This window comes from Chlorocebus sabaeus, chromosome 5 (genome assembly GCF_047675955.1).
Source record: "Chlorocebus sabaeus isolate Y175 chromosome 5, mChlSab1.0.hap1, whole genome shotgun sequence".
NCBI classification, from domain to species: domain Eukaryota; kingdom Metazoa; phylum Chordata; class Mammalia; order Primates; family Cercopithecidae; genus Chlorocebus; species Chlorocebus sabaeus.
The window spans coordinates 85,444,152-85,460,713 of NC_132908.1; the positions used below are offsets into that span (position 1 = coordinate 85,444,152).

General features: G+C 63.0%; 3 protein-coding genes and 1 long non-coding RNA gene across 12 annotated transcripts in view; 2 read left to right on the forward strand and 2 right to left on the reverse strand.

Moving 5' to 3' along the window:
• The first annotated feature begins 55 nt into the window (after window positions 1-55).
• On the forward strand, window positions 56-5,759 carry CDT1 (chromatin licensing and DNA replication factor 1). Its single transcript, XM_007994351.3, has 10 exons — window positions 56-343; window positions 975-1,115; window positions 1,206-1,342; window positions 1,873-2,070; window positions 2,160-2,305; window positions 2,432-2,532; window positions 2,907-3,095; window positions 3,472-3,624; window positions 3,702-3,903; window positions 4,981-5,759. Exons 1-10 carry the CDS (start codon window positions 119-121, stop codon window positions 5,142-5,144), a joined length of 1,656 nt encoding a protein of 551 aa, XP_007992542.3. The 5' UTR covers window positions 56-118; the 3' UTR covers window positions 5,145-5,759.
• A 272-nt stretch (window positions 5,760-6,031) lies between these two features.
• On the reverse strand, window positions 6,032-9,307 carry APRT (adenine phosphoribosyltransferase). 4 transcript variants are annotated; one of them, XM_007994360.3, is made up of 5 exons: window positions 8,717-8,868; window positions 8,428-8,534; window positions 6,986-7,119; window positions 6,633-6,711; window positions 6,032-6,477 (listed from the first exon to the last, which is right to left on the reverse strand). In XM_007994360.3, exons 1-5 carry the CDS (start codon window positions 8,794-8,796, stop codon window positions 6,389-6,391), a joined length of 489 nt encoding a protein of 162 aa, XP_007992551.2. In that variant the 5' UTR covers window positions 8,797-8,868; the 3' UTR covers window positions 6,032-6,388. The 4 variants fall into 4 exon arrangements, with proteins under 4 accessions (XP_007992551.2, XP_007992550.2, XP_072871748.1 ...); XM_007994359.3 differs by having other exon boundaries at window positions 6,032-6,410; window positions 8,717-8,861; XM_073015647.1 differs by lacking the exon at window positions 6,986-7,119 and having other exon boundaries at window positions 8,375-8,534; window positions 8,717-9,307.
• On the forward strand, window positions 8,947-10,717 carry LOC140711717 (uncharacterized). Its single transcript, XR_012093015.1, has 2 exons — window positions 8,947-9,034; window positions 9,666-10,717. It is a non-coding gene; the product is annotated as an uncharacterized lncRNA (long non-coding RNA).
• GALNS (galactosamine (N-acetyl)-6-sulfatase) overlaps window positions 10,646-16,562 on the reverse strand; it is a 43,616-nt gene continuing 37,699 nt past the window's right edge. For 2 of the 6 annotated variants that reach the window (XM_038008138.2, XM_007994358.3), the window contains 2 exons: window positions 14,826-14,943; window positions 10,646-11,434 (listed from right to left, as the gene is read on the reverse strand). In XM_038008138.2, the coding sequence (XP_037864066.2) occupies window positions 11,348-11,434; window positions 14,826-14,943 (205 nt within the window). In that variant the 3' untranslated portion in view covers window positions 10,646-11,347. Of the gene's footprint in view, window positions 11,435-14,825; window positions 14,944-15,340; window positions 15,983-16,562 lie in introns of those variants that run through there. The other 4 variants (XM_038008137.2, XM_038008136.2, XM_038008135.2 and 1 more) reach the window with 4 other exon arrangements.

Sequence of the window (16,562 nt, forward strand, 5' to 3'; positions counted from 1 at the left end):
GTTGGTTCGTCCGCGCCGGGGGCGGGGCCTGGCGCCCGCGGGAAATTTGGCGGGAACCGCGCCCGCCCCTTCCTCCCTTTCTTCTTCCTTCCTTGCTTTCGCCGCGCACTCCGCCGCCATGGAGCAGCGCCGCGTCACCGACTTCTTTGCGCGCCGCCGCCCCGGGCCCCGCATCGCGCCGCCCAAGCTGGCCTGCCGCACCCCCAGCCCCGCCAGACCCGCACTCCGCGCCTCGGACTCCGCCACCAGCGGCAGCCGCAAGCGCGCCCGCCCGCCCGCCGCCCCCGAACGCGACCAGGCCAGGCCGCCGGCCCGCCGGAGGCTGCGGCTGTCGGCGGACGCGGTGAGGGACGTGGGGAGACTGAACCCGGGGGGTTGGGGGCGGGGAAACTGAGGCCCGGGAAGCGGGGCTCGGAGAGACTGAGGCCGGGGCTCGGGGGCGGGGAAACTGAGGCCCAGGGGCGGACCTCGCGGAGACTGAGGCCGGGGAGTTGGGGGCGGGGAGACTGAGGCCCGGGGGCAGGGCTCGGGGAAACTGAGGCCGAGGGACGGGGGTGGGGAAACTGAGGCAGGAGGGGATGGGCGGGGAGGCAGGGCGGGGCGCAGGGAATTTGAGGCCGGGGGCAGGGCGCAGGGAACTCTGGGACAGGTCGGGGGAGCCTGTGGCCGCCCTGCCACCACTGGGGACTTGGCTGGCTTCTGAGATGAGCAGGAGTAACTGCGGGGCTTGCGCCGGGATCTGATGATGATGATGGGGCTTGAAGGGGGGTCCGCCCTGGAAACTGCCCGGGAAGGCGAAAGCAAGGCTGTGTCCCCAGCCAGCTTTAGTGCAGACTACCGCCTGCGGGAAGCCCTAAGCCCCCGGGCCATGCCCATCTGTTAACTCAGAGGGGCTTCTGATCCTTCAGGGTCTTCTGCAGAGCCAGGAGCACCAGGTCTTGTCATGGGTTCACCCTTGGGGTCCCTCTCACCAGGTTTCCAGCCCCAGTTCCCCCGAGGCCCCTGACTCCTCCAAGGCCCCAGACATCCCAGCCTGCCCTTCTCTGGGTCAGAAGATAAAGAAATCCACCTCCGCAGCAGGTCAGCCACCCCAGCTGACATCCTCGCAGAACCAGGTGAGGGGCGGGGCCTGGGGCAGATTCGGGAGGGCTGAGTGGTGCCGGCCTGACTGCCTGACGGCATCATGTCCCCTGATCCCCTTGAAGGACACCATCTCTGAGCTTGCCTCATGCCTCCAACGGGCCCGGGAGCTGGGGGCAAGAGTCCGAGTGCTGAAGTCCAGTGCCCAGGATGCTGGGGAGTCCTGTACCCCAGAGGCCAAGGGCCGCCCTGAGGAGCCATGGTGAGTGCTGGGTGGGTGGCCAGGAGGCCTTGGGAAAGGCCGGCTGGTGGGAGGCATGGCCGGGCGATCCTGGCAAAGGCCCAGGTCTGCTCCTTCCGAGGAGGGAGGTGGTGAGATCACCAGGGTGTGGAGCCAGACCCCTGAGAAAAAGGTCCTGGGCACCGCTGGCCCTTTGCCCTCAGTCCCTCCTGTTGGGGGCAGCTCCTGCCTCCAGGACTCTGGCAGGTTTCAAATGCTCCTGATGCTTTGGTGTGTCTGCCCCTGCCCCTGAGAGCTGGCGAAACTGGGCTGGGGAGAGGGCAGAGCTTCCCTGGGGGTGCCGCATGGACACAGCAGAGCTGGGGTGTGGAGCTTTCCCGTCACCAGTTCTACCCCTAATGGTGCCAGTGCTGGTGGCTGTGCAAGGGCCGCAAAAGCCATCGTGTGTGGCGTGGCAGGCCCCATTGGAGGCTCCCTGGTCGAGGGGCCTGCTGTGGCATCGGAGGGGTGGGGGCCTGCTGCTTCTCACAAGGCTCCTCCCTCCCTGACAGTGGCGAGAAGGCACCCGCCTACCAGCGCTTCCATGCCCTGGCCCAGCCTGGCCCACCGGGGCTCGTGCTGCCCTACAAGTACCAGGTGCTGGCGGAGATGTTCCGCAGCATGGACACCATTGTGGGCATGCTCCACAACCGCTCTGAGACGCCCACCTTTGCCAAGGTCCAGCGGGGCGTGCAGGACATGATGCGTAGGTGAGTGGCCGCGGGTGGGCTGGGGCTGCCCTGGAGTTGGGGGTGGGCCCGGGCCTGCCGCCTTCTGAGCCCGCCCCCTCCTCCTGTAGGCGTTTTGAGGAGCGCAATGTTGGCCAGATCAAAACCGTGTACCCGGCCTCCTACTGCTTCCGCCAGGAGCGCGGTGTCCCCACCTTCAAGGATGGTGTCAAGAGATCAGATTACCAGCTCACCATCGAGCCACTGCTGGAGCAGGGTAGGTGCTGGGTGCAAGACCTCGGTTTCCCCATCTGTGACCCACACACTTTCTGGGGTGGGTGTGAGGTGCTGGGCGGCCTGGCCGGGACTTAGGCCTGGACTCAGGTCTGGACTCGTCCCACAGAGGCTGACGGAGCAGCCCCTCAGCTCACGGCCTCGCGCCTCCTGCAGCGACGGCAGATCTTCAGCCAGAAGCTGGTGGAGCACGTCAAGGAGCACCACAAGGTGAGCGGCCCCCGGCCCTGCTGTGCAAAGATGGTGGCACCAGCACTGCCTCAGCACGTAACCCTGTGCTTGGAGCATCCCTGCCACCCACGGGTTCTCCCGGGATGGAACCGCACTGGGTTCACCCTGAGCTGAGGGCTGGTGTGCTCAGGGTGCAGCTGCAGGCACTGAGGAGGTCCCCAAGGCATTCAGCGAGTACAGGCCGTGGGAGGCCGTGTGCTCTCCCTCCAAGCTGAGCACTGGGCAGAGGCTAAGTGACTTGCCCAAGGTGGCCCGGCTGGGACGGGGACATAAGCATAGACAGCCCCACCTCACATGCAGCCTGCCCTTGTCTCAGATGTGCCCAGTGTCACCCATCTGCTCCTTCTCCCCAGGCCTTCCTGGCCTCCCTGAGGCCCCCCATGGTGGTGCCAGAGGACCAGCTGACCCGCTGGCACCCACGCTTCAATGTGGATGAAGTGCCCGACATCGAGCCAGCTGTGCTGCCCCAGCCACCCACCACGGAGAAACTCACCACTGCTCAGGAGGTGCTGGCCCGGGCCCGCAGCCTGATGTCACCCAGGGTGAGGCTATGAGGCTTGGGCATCCCCTTTCTCCCGGGTGGGTGGGCCAGCGCGACCCCGGGCATAAGAGGTGGGGCCTTGGCGATGAGCTTGACGCCTCATCTGGCTTCCTCCTTGGCTGGGAGGTCCAGAGAGTGGGCGGCATTTGCCCTCTGTCCCCAGCTGCAGCCTCTAAGCCTGGCTCTCTCACTTGCCCCATGTGGGGAGTTGGCCCCGGGCAGGCGATGCCACACACTGGGACACTGCATTGACTAGCACCGACCACCCAGTGTGCCGGGCTAACTTGTGCCTTGAGAGATACGGGGGACTCCTGGGCAGAGAGCCAAGGGCATGTTGCCTCCTGTGACCTCTCTGCCCCAACTTGTCCCTCCCGCAGATGGAGAAGGCCTTGAGTCAACTGGCCCTGCGCTCTACTGAGCGCAGCAGCCCCGGGTCCCCCAGGCCAGCACTGCCAGATACCCCACCAGCCACCCCGCCTGCAGCCTCTCCCAGTGCTCTGAAGGGGGTGTCCCAGGATCTGCTGGAGCGGGTGAGTCGTCCCTAGTGATGGCGGGTGGGGGCCTGGTGATCTGCTGTCCACTAACCAGGTCCCCACACCTGCTGCAGGTCCGAGCCAAGGAGGCACAGAAGCAGCTGGCACAGATGACGCGGTGCCCGGAGCAGGAGCAGCGGTTGCAGCGCCTAGAACGGCTGCCTGAGCTGGCCCGCGTGCTGCGGAGCGTCTTTGTGTCTGAACGCAAGCCTGCGCTCAGCATGGAGGTGGCCTGTGCCAGGATGGTGGGCAGCTGTCGCACTGCCATGAGTCCCGGTACGTGCACGGCGGGGTGAGGGGGTGCGCACGGTGGAATTGCCTGGTATGTGCAGGGTGGGGTGAGGGGGCGCACACGGTGGAATTGCCCAGTATGTGCAGGGTGGGGTGAAGGGGCGCGCACGGTGGAATTGCCCAGTATGTGCAAGGTGGGGCGAGGGGGTGTGCACAGTGGAATTGCCCAGTGCTGCAGCCGCCTCCCCAGGTTTCTGACCAGGGGTGTCTATCACTGATTTGTTCCGTTCAGATGTGCAGTGGGCACTGGCCACTTGCACTGGTGTGTGCTGGGTGCTTTGCCCTCCTTTGAGCCACCCCTGAGCTTCCACCCAGCCCTTCCACACCTGCAGCCTCTGGAGGCAGCTTCCCTCTCACAGCCCTGGTCCGTTTCCCTGACCGCCTGCAGTGCTTGGTCAGAAGGGGCCCCACATGCACCCTGCACGGCCTCCCAGGCCTCTGGTCACCACACCCTGAGCACATGGGGCTCCCCACACCACAGGGCACCCCCTGCCTCAGGGTTTTCTTTTTTTTTTTGAGACGGAGTTTCGCTTTGTCGCCCAGGCTGGAGTGCAGTGGCGCGATCTCAGCTCACTGCAAGCTCCGCCTCCCGGGTTCACGCCATTCTCCTGCCTCGGCCTCCGAGTAGCTGGGACTACAGGCGCCCGCCACCTCGCCTGGCTAGTTTTTTGTATTTTTAGTAGAGACGGGGTTTCACCATGTTAGCCAGGATGGTCTCGATCTCCCGACCTCGTGATCCGCCCACCTCAGCCTCCCAAAGTGCTGGGATTACAGGCGTGAGCCACCGCGCCCGGCTAACCTCAGGGTTTTCATGGGCTGGTGGCCCCCATGCTCGGTGCCTCCTCACATGGCCTCAACTGTAGGCCTGGCTCTCTCCGCTCACTGTTCATGCCTCCCAGACCCGGGCCTCTGATCAGAACCACCTCTGCCTTAAGGCCCAGGGATGGGGCACTGAGAGCGACCGGGCGGGCACAGAGGTCGGGTGGTCAGACTGGTCTCAAGTGCTGCCTGTGTGGGGCTGGGGCCCAGCACCAGCCTCAGTGTCCCCCTCTCCTCTCACAGGGGAGATGGAGAAACACCTGCTGCTCCTCTCCGAGCTCCTGCCAGACTGGCTCAGCCTTCACCACATTCGCACTGACACCTACGTCAAGCTGGACAAGGCCGCGGACCTGGCCAGCATCACTGCACGCCTGGCCCGCCAGGCCCGCGCGGAAGAGGGGCTGTGAGCCTGGGGTCCACTAGACAGATGGGGGCTTCAGGCTCACTGGCCTGGGGCCACCAGCATTTTCTTTTATGAACATGATGCACTTTACTTTTCCTTTCTGGAGTGCCCCTGAGGGCCAGAGGCAGAGCTGGGCTGCAGGCTGCACAGCCCAAGGGTCTCTGGCTACAGGTGGTGGCCCCTGCATGGGGCTCACCTGGTGGATTCACATTAAACCGGTTTCTGTGGGCACCTCTGTCCTTGCTGCTGGTGGGGAAGGGAAGCCAGATCCCAGCACCCCCTGGGGGGCCATCAGGGCAGGGGAATGTGGCTGAGGGTGAAGGGGGCTTTGGCAACATGGGGTTGGGTAGTGTGGGTGGCAGGAGGCCATCCCCTCTAATCTTGGAACCTCTGAATATGGGACGTTCCACAGCAAAGGGTGACTTTTGTCATTAAGAACTTCAAGATTGCCGCAGGGGCCTTCACAAGAGGGCCACAGCCAGCCACCTTTGAAAACGCGGCCCTGCCCTGACACAGGCAGCCTGGAGAAGCTGGGCAGGACATCCCTGGAGCCTCCAGAAGGGACTGGCCTGCCCACACACTGACTTCAGTACTATAATAAAGTCGTGCTTACAGCCACTAGATCTGCAGTAGAACCCTTTCAGTAGCATTGGCCGCCTCAAGGTGGGACCTGCATTGACAGACTTAGTTACCCCTGAGCCCTCACGTGCTGCCCTAGAAGATGGGCCCACACGGCATCTTTCTGCAGTGCCTGGACAGTTCTGGCTCCTAAGGTGAGAACTGGGCCAGACTGCTGGGCACCATGCTGAGCAGCATGTGCCCATAGTCCAGTTGGTTTGGTGGTGTTCTGGGGCTCCCTGCCCTGGGGAACAGGATGACAGGAGACGGCTCTCACGGCAAAGCTGTTTACTGCGTTCTCCGTGTGTAATTGGGCCCAGGGTGGCTGAAGCACAGCTTTGCCCCAGGCTTTGGCACTTCCAGCCCCAGGAGAGGTGCTGAACCCAAGCAAGGGATGTGTTCCCTGTGGGCAGACGGTGCCCCTGGTGACTACAGAGGTCACTGCAGTTGCCCAGGGCTGCAATGTCCCTGGGTTCCAGCTGCAGATGTTGGGCTGGGAGGCCCTGTAGTCACTCATACTGCAGGAGAGAGAAGAAGGGTACAGGAGCCAGCTTCTCCCTGCCCTTAAGCGAGGTCAGCTCCACCAGGCTCACGCACTCTAGGACCTCGGCCTGCAGGTGGCCCAGCAGCTCACAGGCGGCGTGCATGGTTCCTGGGGATGGGAGGGTGAGGTCCCCAGCTGGCCTGGGCTGTAGAGACCGGGTGCTCCAGGCCAGCCCCTGGGTTGGGGAGGGGAAGGTATGGGGAGAGAGGAAGGTGTCGGCCTGGCCACCGGACAATAGTAAGCTGCATCCCACGTCACACACAGCGAGGTCCTGCCCTACTCCCACCAGGCCCTTGAAGCCACAGCAGTTGGCTGTGGGGAGACCCTCACCACCAGTGGCCAGCAGATCATCCACGACGACCACCTTCTGTCCTGGCTCCAGGGCATCTTTCTGGATCTCCAGCTCAGCCTGGAGTGGGAAGTGGTGTGTCGTCCTCAGCCTCCCGCAGAAAACAGCTTTGTGTGCAGAGCTTGGCAGCTGCCACCCTAGGCCCTGACGCCAACCCCACCTTGCTGTTCCCTGGCTGTGTGAGCCCAGCCTGTGTCTCACCCTCTCTGAGCTCCCAAGAGCACTGTAACCACAGCAGCTCCACTTGACACACCTGGGAGGGCCTTTAGAACTGGCGGAGAGTGGCCACAGTGGCCTGGCCCTCCCCTTCCTCTGGCCACCCCAACCCCCTTACCTTCCCGTACTCCAGGGCATAGGAGGCCCACACAGTGGGGCCTGGCAGCTTCCCCCGCTTTCGGATGAGCACACAGCCCAGTCCAAGCTCCTGGGCCAGGGAGGGGCCAAAGAGGAAGCCTCGGGAGTCTAGGCCTGTCAGGGTGAGTGACAGGAGTGACTTGGCAGCATGGGAGTCTCCAGGGGCCAGGGTTGGCCGGTGGCAAGGGGTACATGGTTGGCTCCCAGCTGAGAGGCCAGTGACGTGCACCATTTAAGGAATGTCAGCTGTCACCTACCAGGAGCTGCTTCCAGGTCAGAGTGCAGACCTAGGTCTGTCTTTTAAGGGGCCACTTTTTAGCTGTGGTCCTGGGGGAGTCACCGCCCCTCTCCCCGAGCTCAGCAGCCCATCTTTTATTTTTCTCTCTTTTTTTTTTTTTGAGACGGAGTCTTGCTCTGTCACCTGGGCTGGAGTGCAGTGGCCGGATCTCAGCTCACTGCAAGCTCCGACTCCCAGGTTTACGCCATTCTCCTGCCTCAGCCTCCCATGTAGCTGGGACTACAGGCGCCCGCTACCTCGGCCAGTAGTAGAGGTAGTAGAGACGGGGTTTCACGGTGTTAGCCAGGATGGTCTCGATCTCCTGACCTCGTGATCTGCCCGTCTCGGCCTCCCAAAGTGCTGGGATTACAGGCTTGAGCCACCGCACCCGGCCTACAGCAGCCCATCTTTAACCAGGCTGGTAGAAACCTGTCAGGCCACAACTCTCTCTCAAAGGCAGCTCTGTCCCAGGGCTTCTGTATAAAAACGGAGTCTCTCGAGGTGACCTGAGCTGTGATGGTTGGGGGACGCTCAGGGAAACCCTGCCCCAGCCTGGCAGGAAGTCAGGGAGGGCTTCCTGCAGGAGGTGAGAAGGGGGCTCTGGCAGTGCTGTGGCTCCAGCAAGAGCTGGCGCTTCCCTCAGGGCAGTGTGCAGGGAGTGCCTAGGAGAGGAGAGGCCTAGGAGAGGCAAGACCACCAGAACACTGTTCTCCCTGGGCCACCTCTCGGGCTCTCCCGGAGGCCTCCAGGCCCCCCTTCCTTGGGTGGGCATTCCGTGATCTTCACCAGGGAAGGCCTGGCTCGTGGCAGGCGCTCAATACCAGCTCGCAGAAGGGACAAGAAGCGAGGCAGCTGGGCCCCGTGGATTCAGCTTGGGCACTCCAGGGAGACCAACTGACCCGGCGACTCGGTCACGCCTGTCCTGGGCTGGGGACCCGGAACCTGCGGGCAGGGCGCCTGCACAGCGCGGCGGCCTCGGGGGCCCAACCTCACAACCCTTCGGGGGCGACCCCAAGCACGGTGCCCGTCCCGGCGCCCCCGAAGGACCCCAAAAGCCCTCCCCCAAACAGACGCGCAGAGCCCACGTGCTACCCTCGGCGCGCGCGGAGGCAGAGGCGCCCTGGATGCGGCCACGCGGCACTCGCCTGCGATGTAGTCGATGCGGCCCCCGTGGGTCGCCTTCAGGTGTCGCGCCAGGAGGCCGATGGCGGCGCGGAAGGAGGCGGGGTCCTTCAGGACGGGCGAGATGTCCCTGGACCCAAGGACAGGCCTGGTGACGCCGGGGCCGAAGGAGGGCAGCGGCCCCGGGGGGCGAAGGATGAGGGTTCCCGCCCTGCCCGCCCCGCTTGCCGGACAGTGCCGAGGTCGCGGGCAACGCTCTCCCATCCGCAGGCCCGTAGGTCGGGACGCCACGAGGGCGGCCTGCGCTTGCACCTGAATAACACGCCCGGGGTGGGGAAGTCGGGGAAGCTGCGGATCCGCCGCTCAACCAGCTGCAGCTCGGGGTCCGCCATGGCCGCGTGCGAGGAGCCAGCGGCGGCCCAAGCGCGCCTGCGCGGAGACTGGCGGGGCCTCCACGAAGGGCGGGGCATCCCCGGGGCGCGGATGCGTGGGTGAGGGCGGGGCTTCCGCAGGGAGGGGCGTCCCTCGCCGGAAGCATGTACCGTATTTCATGGACTCCTAGGCGCCATCGATTTTAAGACGCGCTCGCATTCCACGCACCACTGAGCAGAACGTTCGAACCGGACATAGGTGCGAGTCAAGGCGCCCTTCCTTTTCTCGGGCCGCGCCTCTGACTGCAGCCAGGCAGCTGTGGGCCAGGGCCCTGGCGGCTGGAGGAGGGGCGTGAGCTGCTGTCGCCCACGCACCTGGCGCGCGTACGGGCCTCGCCCTCTCTCCGCTATTGGCCGAGATCCCCACGCTGCGCGCGGGAGGCTGGCGCGCGGGGTGGAGGAGGGGGTGAGGAAGGAGTCCAAGTAGCAGGAGGGCGGTGCGGGACCCGGAGGGAGCAGCCCAGGGCGGAGGCGGCGGGCTTGGGCTGGACCGGCCGGGGGCGCTGGCCTCTCGCGGATGGATGGGCCCTGCCGTTGAGGTGGCTCTTCCCCGCCCGGACCTGGGGTAGAGAGGCCGGAAGGCGTGGCCAGGCCAGGGGGCGCATCCGCGATGGCAGAGGCCCTTCTGTCCGCCTGCAGAGGCCAGGTGACTCCTCAGCTTTGGGGTGGGGAGCTGTGAACCCCCTGGCCGCCTGAGAACTGGTACCCAGGGAGCTGCGTGAGGCACAACTCCCTCCAAACACAATTTCCTTTCAAAAAAATCCCCAGAGCTAAAATGCCTTGTGCTCTATTCCAAAACTTTTCGTTTTGCAGCCTTTTTTTTTTTTTAGGCGGAGTCTCGCTTTGTCGCCCGGGCTGGAGTGCAGTGGCGTGATCTCGGCTCACTGCAAGCTCCGCCTCCCGGGTTTACGCCATTCTCCTGCCTCAGCCTCCCGAGTAGCTGGGACTACAGGCGCCGCCACCTCGCCCGGCTAGTTTTTTTTTGTATTTGTTAGTAGAGACGGGGTTTCACCGTGTTAGCCAGGATGGTCCGGATCTCCTGACCTCGTGATTCGCCTGCCTCGGACTACCAAAGTGCTGGGATTGCAGGCGTGAGCCACCGTGCCCGGCCCATCATTTCGCAACTTTTCCAATTCAGCTTTGGCTTGGCAGTTACTGCAGAAGGGAAAACCCACTCAGTGGAAGGCAGCCCCCAGGAGCCTTCGGAGGGGGGAGGCCGGAGGCTGCGTGTGGCTGCTGGGGCCCCGTTCCAGGGCGGGTGGGGGACCTATCCTCTGATTCCGAGGGGCATGGCAGCGGCTGCCTCGAAGTGTGCCATGGTCAGGGCTGGCAAGGCCTGGGGCCTGGGCTCCAGACCTCTAGGGAAGGTGCAAATGGAGGACCCTGGTATCTTCACATCCCCGTGGAAGCTGCCACATGAGCCGGGCCCACGGGCCAAGTGTGTGAGCTACACTTAAGCCGTCCACATCCAGCCCAGGAGGCCTCGGCCTTCCCCTCCTTGTTCCTGACTCTGTCTCCCAGATGGCCCGAGGGGGGCCTGGGACTGGGGTTGGGGGTACTGGAGGAGGGGCCTGGGGAGGGTTCAACACAGAATTGGCCCTGTCACCTCCTTCAACCCTGGGCTGTTGGGCTGGTGTGGGAACAGCAGGGAGCCCCGAGTCCTGCCCTTTGGCAAGGAATGCAGCGCTGGGCTCTGGAGAAGGTGGGAGGCGGCTGGAGCTGGGCACCTGATTCTTGGCAGCTGCTGGGAAGGTATAAAAGGAAAATAAATCTCGGGACCCCAAAATCACTAAGCCGAGAAAAGTCAAGCTGGGAATTAGGCAAACCTGCCTCCTGTTTTATTTCTAAGTAACATAGCTACAATGATAAAGACTACGCCTCCCTCATAATTAGCGCCCAAGGAAATTCCTTGTGGACAAAGGACAGACGGAACTGGAAGTCACCCCTCTGGGGCCCCTGAGACAAACGCTTATCTGATTGTTCCCCTCCCTTATTGTTAACATAAAAATGCGGATTCACTGGGCCAGACTCAATCATGTATTCAGTGGAAGGCTGGCCGAACCAATGTACGTCTTACACATACTATCTTATGTCTCCCTAAGATGTAAAGGCAAACTGTACCCCCAACCACCTCGGGCACGTGTTTTCAGGACCTCCTGAGGCTATCACGGGCGCATCCTTAACCTTGGCAAAATAAACTTTCTAAATTGACCGAGACCTGTCTCAGATATTTGGGGTTCACAAAGGCGTGAGACGGCAGTGTCCTGAGGTCTGAGGCGCCGCGGCCGAGGAGGAGGGTCCTGAGATCTGAGGCCCCGTGGGCGAGGAGGAGGGCCGAGCACACTCCAGGGTCAGGTCCTGGGCAGGTGGAGTCGTGCAGTCCCCGTGTCTGCAGGTGCCGTCTGTCTGGCCTGGGCAGGGTCGGGGGAGCACCGAGACCAGAGCCGTCCTCCCCCCAGGCACTTGCAGAGCCAACCGGAGATTCCAGGCCTGGCCTGGGTCCATGCAGGTGCTAGTGGGACCAGAGGCACTTCTTGGGAATGGATTCTGGAGGTGTCAGACACTTCCCTAACTTTTCACAGCCCGGGGGTGCCCAGTTCTGGGAAATGAAAATTGAGAAAAACAACAGAGTTATTCCAAGCTCGAGTGGGCCCAGCAGCAGCACTTTGTTGTTCTGTTTTGAGACAGTCTCGCTCTGTCACCCAGGCTGGAGTTCAGTGGCGCGATCTCGGCTCACTGCAACCTCTGCCTTCCGGGTTCAAGTGATTCTCCTGCTTCAGCCTCCCGAATAGCTGCTGGGCTTACAGGCACGGCTATACTCCACGCCTGGCTAATTTTTGTATTTTTAGTAGAGACAGGGTTTCACCATCTTGACCAGGCTGGTCTTGAACTCTTGACCTCGTGATCCACCCGCCTTGGCCTCCCAAGGTGCTGGGATTACAGGTGTGAGCCCCCACGCCCAGCCATTTCTTTATTTTTAATAGAAACAAGGGTTCCCCATGTTGGCCAGGCTGGTCTCAAACTTCTGACCTCAGGTGATCCGCCTGCCTTGGCCTCCCAAAGTGCTGGGATTACAGGTGTGAGCCACCAGGCTTGGCCTTGAGCAGTTTTGATGTGTCCCCTGCCCAGTCCAATCCCCGACTCCCATCTAATTGGCCTCAGTGTGGAGGCCACCTCAGTCCAGGTGGGCAGCTACACAGACGCCTCACCAGGAATCACGGGAACTCGGGAGACGGCGCCCTCCCGACTCAGCCTCTCAGCTCTGAGGAGGCTGCTGTTGGAGAAGAACTTGGCGGGGAGGTCCCGGGTGTGGGGGATGCAGCTGCCAAGTGGCTGAGGGCCCACCCTGAGCCTCTCAACTCATCACCCTCTCCTGCAGCTTCAGCCTCTCAAGAAGCCTTTCCCAGGGAGGAGCCGGTCCCTACTGCGCTGCTGGGCTCAGTTCAGTGTGGCACTGAGCAGAGCCTGCACCCCTCCATCGCCTGGGTGTGTGTGGACCTCACAGCGCAGCCCCACTTAGTGGAAGCCTTGCTTGGTGGGAGGGCACTTTTCCTGGCAACAGAAAGGGAGACTTATGCCCCTAAGAGGAGCCTTCTTGGCTGAAATGAGTGCAGTTTGGTTCCGTGTCCCCATCCAGGCCACCTCTGTGCCACGTCAGATGCCGCATGGCCCTGAGGGCACCTTCCCGTCGGGACAGACTTTGAATTTTGTGTGCTGCTCAATCAGAGGACTAAGGACACTCTCCAGCCCTGCGCGGCAGCAGGCATGCCACGTGAGTGTCCCTGCCCCCTTGGCCACCAGAACAGGGGTGGGTTTGGCTGAGGAGGTTGCTCCCAAACTCCAGGGGCAGCAGAGGCAGCCGCAGGGTGTGTGAGAGTCTGCATTTCTCAAAGGCTGCTTAGCTGTCCCAGGAGCAGGGGTCCAGGTGGCCAGACTCCCTCTCCTCTGTGTCAGAGACACCACTGAGCCCCTCAGCTGGGGCTGGCCTGTAGTTGGTGGGGACAGAGGGCAGGGAAGGGGTGAGGAGGGCAAGTGGCCCCCAGGCTTCACACACGTGCCTGTGCATCTCCTCCGTGGCTCTGCTCACGGTGGCGTCTGGGCCCCTCAGACCCCAGTGGCTCAGCTGGCCAGGTCTGAGTTGGCACCACTTTTCCCCCTGCAGAGGGCACAGGTGTGGCGGTGGGGGCAGTTTCCCCAGTGCCCAGGAGATGGCAGTGGCAGCCAGGCTGTGCGCGCCCCCCTCCCCTGCCCTGGGCCCCCTGTCTCCATGGCTGGTGTGGCCTGCACCCATGGAGCCACTGCAGCCTGGGTCGCAGAGCAGGACCCAGCAGCACGGACTGGGATTGGGTGTGGAAGGCAGAAGCCCAGGGATCCTCCACGGCTGGTGGCCCTGGGCTCCTGGGGCCCGAGACTCAGGGGTCCTGAGACAGGGACCTCCCTGCTCCACTGCTGAGTCCAGAGGCAGGGACGCCAACTGCCCAGGTCCCTTTGAAGAAAGGGCCCTGAATATCTTCCTATGAAACTTGCCAGGCACCCCCGCCAGCCCCCCAACTAACGGAGGTGGCCCCGCCCCGCCCAGTCCTAAATGACCCCTGCAGGGTGGACCCTCCCTGGGCAGGGACAAGGCCATCTGCCCTCCATGGTCCTTATTGCTGGGAGATGCTGCCGATGTCCGGCACTCTCCTGTTCCACCTGCTGGCCCACGCTGTGGCTCCCTGGCTGTGCAGAGCCACCACCTTCCTTCCCACGGCACGGCGGGCACCCAGTGGCTCCCACACTGCAGCCAGGTCCTTTCGCCCACAGAGCAGGAGAGCCCAGGCTGAATTCTGCAGCTGCCCCGGGGTCCCGAGCTCCTGCGGTTTCACTCGGCGGATCCAGGGGCTGTGGGCAGCCACGCTCAGCCCGTGTAAACAGCTAAGTGATGGCTCAGGGGCCTGGAGGCTGGGTTTGGCCATCTCCACTGTGCTCTGTGGGCTCTGGGCACCCAGGAGTGACACTGCAGACCTGTGTGTGACCCATTTTTGCTGACTGGAGTGCAGGCTGCACATGTCCCATCTGAAGGAGCTGCGAAGGCCTTCCCTGCTGGGACCCACATCCGCTGTGCTGGGAAAAAGGCCTTTGCGGCCACTGCACACTCAGGATGGCTGGGCTGTCCACACCCCACCCTAGGGGACCCCCCAGCAGGGGACAGAAAAGCTGCTCCTAAGAGGCCCTGACTGCGGCCCCCAGATCTGGACAAGGAAACGCATCCTTTGTGCCTTGAACACAGACTTCAGTGAAACTTTGGAGGCATATCTGTGCTTGTGTTTCTGGCCGATGCTGGTGTGATTAGACCATTTCTCCACTGGAGGTGAACATGGCCTGGTCTCATCAGGCCACAAGGAGATGCTGCTCTGGGTGACTGAGTGGGATCAGGTCTGACACGAAGGTCCCTGGGGCTGACCCAGCATGAAGGAGACACAATGGGAACCTTGCAGGTGGGCCCTGGGGCCGCCGCCACTCACAGTGCAGCACCAGTCCACCCCGGACCCAGCGGGCAGTGCCGTTCCTGCCTCAGTGCCTGCAGAGCCTGGGGATTCGGGTGTCATCACAGGGCCCCCCCAAGGAGAAGCTGCCTGTGTGGGAGTCGAGGACCAGGGGACCCCGGCCCCTCTCATGCTCCCTGCTGTCCCCCAGTGACCACCTGTGGGGGGCAGGAGAGGGGTCTTGGAGCTCCCCAGTCTCAGCTCAGCCAGGCAGAGGCCTGGATGGCCGGCTCTGGACCTGCGGCGCCCTGGCACAGTGTTGTTCTGGTCCCCGAGTTGCTTGGCTCCAGCTCCCTGAATCCTGGACGCCACCACGTGTGCTCTGAGGCACGAGGGCCTTACCACTGATGGAGGCAGGGAAGAGCCCCTACCCCCGCCCTGTGCTGGCCACGGTTCATCCTGGGGCCCCAGGTGGGTGGCTGCGGTCCCGGCACAGAGATGGCTGCCTGCATACCAGCCACTCACCATGACTGCCCAGTTGCACACGTTGAGCTGGGGCTGCCCGGGGACCAAGACCTCCTGGTGCTGCTGGACGACCGAAGTGATCCTGCTGAGGGCCTCCTGGTACTCAGCGCTGGCAAAGCTGGGGACAGAGAGCTCTGGTCACATGGCTGTGGCTGCAGGGGTGCGCCTGGGGCTGACAGCGAAGGACAGGGAGGGGCTGGCCTGGAAAGGCTGAGGCTTCAGGGGTCTAATGGGCCGAGAACCACAGTGGGCAGTCACTGTGGACCACGTGCTCAAGCCTACAGCGGCCCCAGGCCTTGCTAGGACAGGCAGCAGGCACCTGAGCCATCCTCTGCCCTCAGACTCACGGGCAACGGGGGAAATGGAGGCTCGGGAGGCCAAGCCCTGGCAGAGAGGCTGTGAGCAGAACTGTCCCGTCCTGTCCCCACTAGGGTGACCTGCCTGTGACCAGGACCTGGGACGTGTGGGCTGGGACCTGTGTGTGGGTCTCCCCAGTACTCACTACTACATAAACATTTACAAATACGACACAAACTTGTTTCATTACAAAAGCAATGTCATCCCATTGCCCAAAAACAGTGGGAAATGGAAGGGAATGGCATCTGTGGTTCTAAAATTCCAATGCAAGCACGTGGAGTGTTTGGATTCCTTTCATTTTCACGAAGATACGATTATACAACTCGATGAGGTGCTGTGAGGGCCGCAGTTTGCGATGCTGTGAATCTAGGGTCCATGGCGCTGTCATGCCGGGCTCTGAGAACATCTGCAGAGATGATGCTTTTTCACCTTTTTCAATCACTTCTAATATGGCCAACATGCAGGTGAACAGACACCTGCCACCACTGTCATCGTGGAGATGCAGGGAGGAACTTTCACGAGTGTGAGGCTGAAGCCAGAGTCACTGCCCAGGCCGGGAGCCGCGTTGCTGCTGGTGGGCACGCGGACTGGAGCAGCCACTGTGGAAGGCGGTGTGGCAGCTCCTCACAAAGCCAGAGATGCGGTTACCAGGTGGGCCAGCTCCCCTCCTGATGGGGCTGGGAGGTGTGGGTGGACCTGGGCCTGGGGACACCGCTCTGTCCACTCCAGGCTCCGTGCTGCCTTCCCGCAGTCACCATCCTGGGCTTCTGAGCTGCACACTTGGTGGAGGAGAGGTGCTGCTGAGGAAGTGCCCAAATGGTCCCTGAGGCCATGGGAGGGGCTCCAGCCCGGGAACCTCAGCGCAGGCTCAGCCCTGTGGCAAGGTGGTTGCCCCATCCAGAGGGTGCAGGAGCCTCGGGCGACCTTGGCAGTGGTGCTGCCACCCTGGGTCCTGTACTGCTCTCTGCTGCCTCCCACTGGCTCTATGCAAACCCAGGCCGATTGGTAAGCAGAGAACAGCCTGGGCAGAGAGCAACTGCTGTGCTCAGGCCTGGCTCTGCCTCTGCACAGCCACTCCCCTGACGCTCCTGGGTCTTCCCAGGGCCAACCGGATAGGGCAGGAATGCTGGAGACCACTGGAAACGCATGTGCCCCAGAACCCCAGACCAGCAGCAGGAACTGGGGACCTGCTCATCCCGCTGGGGTGAGGTGGAGAAGCCGCCAGCCAGGCCTAGCCCAGGGAGACGGCTTTGGGCAAAAGAAAAGGAAGCCAGAGTGTTGGGGCTTCCTCCAGCCAAGTGCTGGGGCCTCTGTGTCGCCCCTAAGGAGCTGCCAGAGGGCACGTGGGTTTGGTACTGGTGACCATGACCCTCGAGACTC